This window comes from Notothenia coriiceps, unplaced genomic scaffold, assembly GCF_000735185.1.
Source record: "Notothenia coriiceps isolate Sejong01 unplaced genomic scaffold, NC01 NC01_scaffold00017128, whole genome shotgun sequence".
Taxonomy (NCBI): Eukaryota; Metazoa; Chordata; class Actinopteri; order Perciformes; family Nototheniidae; genus Notothenia; species Notothenia coriiceps.
Genome location: NW_011349829.1, coordinates 651 through 3,794, shown reverse-complemented (window position 1 = coordinate 3,794; position 3,144 = coordinate 651). Strand labels below are relative to the sequence as shown.

At 39.8% G+C, this 3,144-nt stretch overlaps 1 protein-coding gene across 1 annotated transcript; it reads right to left on the bottom strand.

Moving 5' to 3' along the window:
- Positions 1–249: 249 nt before the first annotated feature.
- LOC104950165 (nesprin-2-like) lies at positions 250–2,834 on the bottom strand. Its single transcript, XM_010776649.1, has 5 exons — positions 2,743–2,834; positions 2,568–2,645; positions 2,201–2,293; positions 1,506–1,708; positions 250–740 (listed from the first exon to the last, which is right to left on the bottom strand). Exons 1-5 carry the CDS (start codon positions 2,821–2,823, stop codon positions 473–475), a joined length of 723 nt encoding a protein of 240 aa, XP_010774951.1. The 5' UTR covers positions 2,824–2,834; the 3' UTR covers positions 250–472.
- Between the last annotated feature and the right edge of the window lie 310 nt (positions 2,835–3,144).

Here is a 3,144-nt window from a genome sequence, read left to right as displayed (position 1 = left end):
GGGGGGGGTGGGGGGGTTACCTTGGTTGGTGATTGGCTAATGGTTACACAAGCCAAACAATTGTTATGACATCATAAAATGGCCAAAATCTGATCAGCTCATTTTCAGACAGGTTTTTATATAAATGGATCAGGACAAAAAGAGAGAGAATCTTTTTTCCTGAAACTTTCAGAAGCTCGTTACACAGAGGGGACACATGTTGATGTATACAAGACATGAAAAAGTGGATTTTGCATGATAGGTCCCCTTTAAGGTTATGTAAGCAGGTAAATATAAGATTTATTTTGTATGTCAAATTATAATTATTTTTGTTACTGTATAACCATTTCCATTTGTGTCAAAATAACAATTAGGCTACATCCAAAATGTGTCATCTATCATTATTGGCAGTAGTATTCCTCTTCTAGTACTACAAAAATAAGTCTTGTACAATGACCATACAGGAACAATTGTCTGATGGAGTCGAGAGACTTTAGTGCTTATAATATCTTAACATGTTCCCATGATGTTCCCTGAGTGCAGTAGAGCTGAATGACCCACCGTCAGGGTCCAGCAGTCGGGGGATCTTCAGCTCTTTCTCTGCGATGCGGAAGGCCTCCTCCAGGTTCTGCTTGTTGCTCCTGGTTCTGGCTTTGGACAGATCCACCAGGTCGGGCCGCAGAGCATACTGGATCGCCAGGAACACCACCCCACTCCTCCAGCTGGCTTTGAAGTCTTTCACATTTATTGAACAGCCAGCTCTGAGGGAAAAAGGTTGTCTGTCAGAGGGTCTGTTGCTGCTCGACATATTTACAAATGGTACAGAAGCAAGCCTTTCTTCTACTAACTCGTGGTCCAAATATTTCAGCCTCTGGTGGCCACAAAGAGTATTACCACAACAAATACTTTTTAAAATAATGCTGGAAAACCTTTTTTTAGCTTATCAAACTTTTTTTCTATCTGTTTTACAGGTAAAACACTTTTATTGAAAAACAAAAGAGAGAAAAAATGTCTGACATTTATCTTAAGACATTCATAGATAGGCCTTTTAAGATCAAGTACAGACAAGCTCAAATCTAGATACTAGGATAAAAGATATGAAGGCAACGCCCGAAAGCCATTTTCAAAACTATTTTATAGATTTTCTTAAAAGAACAACATTTAGAAATGGCATTAAGTCAGCACAGCGATTTTATAATACCTCATACATCTATAAATAAATGCTGGAATGTAATATGTAACATAAACGCTGTTAAAGCCAATGTAGAAAGTATGTGAACAGATTTTGGCAGGCAGTATATGCCAAGCCGAGATAAGAAAGCCCTGATTAGGTTTTGGTCTTTATCCCAGAGCTGGCAGTTTCAAAAGTTTGATGGTCATGACGTGTGATGATCCATCAGCCCTACAATTAATTAGAGGTTTTTCAAGGCTGTATGAAGTCGATTAATATCAGTGTTACCTTATCTACACAGCACATATAAGGGCATATGTGTTCCTTTATAGCATTCAGTTGACTGGATGCTTACTTGTGGCACTGTTCCCGGACCCAGAGCAGCAGGGCCTTCTTGGCAGAGACCCTGAAGCGCCGGTGCAGCGGCGAGCCTCTGAGAGGAACCGGACTGCTGCTGGCCGAGCGGCTCGACAGCGTGGAGCGCGAGTCCAGACTGACCAGGGACTCCATGGACGACTGACGGGAATTGAACGAGAGGCTGCTGGCCAACTCCTCGATCTGAGAAAAGCACCAACACACAGTTTCTGTTCATTATTTTATGCATTTATGTATGGGACATTTGTAGACGTTTAAAAAAGGTGTAAAACAGTAACAAATACCTTCAAAATGTGACAAAAAATCAAGAAAAAAAAAGGGAAATCATTATCTTTTCAGAAACAGAGGAAACTTAAAATCATGAAGAATACACAAAAATCCTATGGCTTACACATATCCCGTGTTTCAGGTGTTAAGTTTAAATGAATGTGCTTAATTGGAGCATGTTGATCAAAAGTAGAAACATTTTGTAAAACTAAGAAATCTGCACAAATCTAATAATGATATCCAAAATATATTTATTATAGAACACAGACAATAGGAAAATAAGAACTGTTACATATTCATGCAGGCTTACATAAGGTTTTATTATTGTGAGTGGGAAAAAACTAAACAAAGGGAAAAACTCAAAGAAATATGAAGAGAACTACAAAAAAGATACCAAATGTAACTCACATGATACTGGAGAATGATCGTCCATATGAGGCCCAGGATAATAGACGGTTTACCATCAATGATGTCAGGAATGTTTATGTTGACTAGTTTGATCTGGGAACAAAACAAAAATATTTTGCAAACTTCCACAAAGGGTCAATTGATACATACAAAAGAAAGAAGTAATTGTAGAAATGTAGTAATCTCATTATTTCTTAAAAACAATGCGAGCCACATTTAGACCCGTAACTGTGTAACTAGTATGATTTTTATGGAAAAATGTGTTTCCAAAACGCATCATCCTTCTGGTTTTGTTAACGACAACAGTTGAAACATCCCTATATGGTTGATGATTGCATTTGGCTAACAGACTTAGTGTGTCATTTACCGATTTCATCTTCAGAAATAAAAGGGCCTTCTCGATGTTGCTCCTGTGCTGAAACATTCCCCGGCCTCTCTCCCGACTCTGCAAACACAACCAGAGAGTCGGTCAGTCAGTGGGTTCGTTCAGACTGTCCGAACATGCTGAAAACATGTTGAGTGTTGAACGGAGAGTTACTCACCATGCGCTGACCACTCATCACCTCCAGCAGGTCCAACAGCTTGGAGCCGTCTCGGAAATCGTTGAACAGATCCGCGATCATGCATGGTGGCACCCGCTGTCACCAAACACAATCACACACATGTTTATTTTATTCATATTATATGTTTTACTTTGGAGAAAATGTACAAAATGAATGCTAAACCTGCACAAGAAACAAACGAACTGTGTTAGTATTAGGGCTGTCCCGAATACCATTTTTCAGGCTCCGGATATTCGATAGTAATCAGCAGCAAATATTCGGCATGCGTGGGGGGCTTCAACACGTGTATTTCGGTTTATTCAAGGCATTCATTTTGTTATCCTACAGCAGCGTTTCTTAAAGTGTGGGACACGCCCCACTGGTGGGGCGCAGAGATGTGAT

Bases quoted from the DNA above. Each gene is read 5' to 3' on its own strand.
- LOC104950165 (XM_010776649.1), bottom strand. From the start codon at position 2,823: ATGATCGCGGATCTGTTCAACGATTTCCGAGACGGCTCCAAGCTGTTG. The intron at 2,646-2,742 runs GTGAGTAACTCT...TTGTGTTTGCAG, and splicing joins TGATGAGTGGTCAGCGCATG to AGTCGGGAGAGAGGCCGGGG. The intron at 1,709-2,200 runs GTGAGTTACATT...TGCTTTTCTCAG, and splicing joins CGATCATTCTCCAGTATCAT to ATCGAGGAGTTGGCCAGCAG.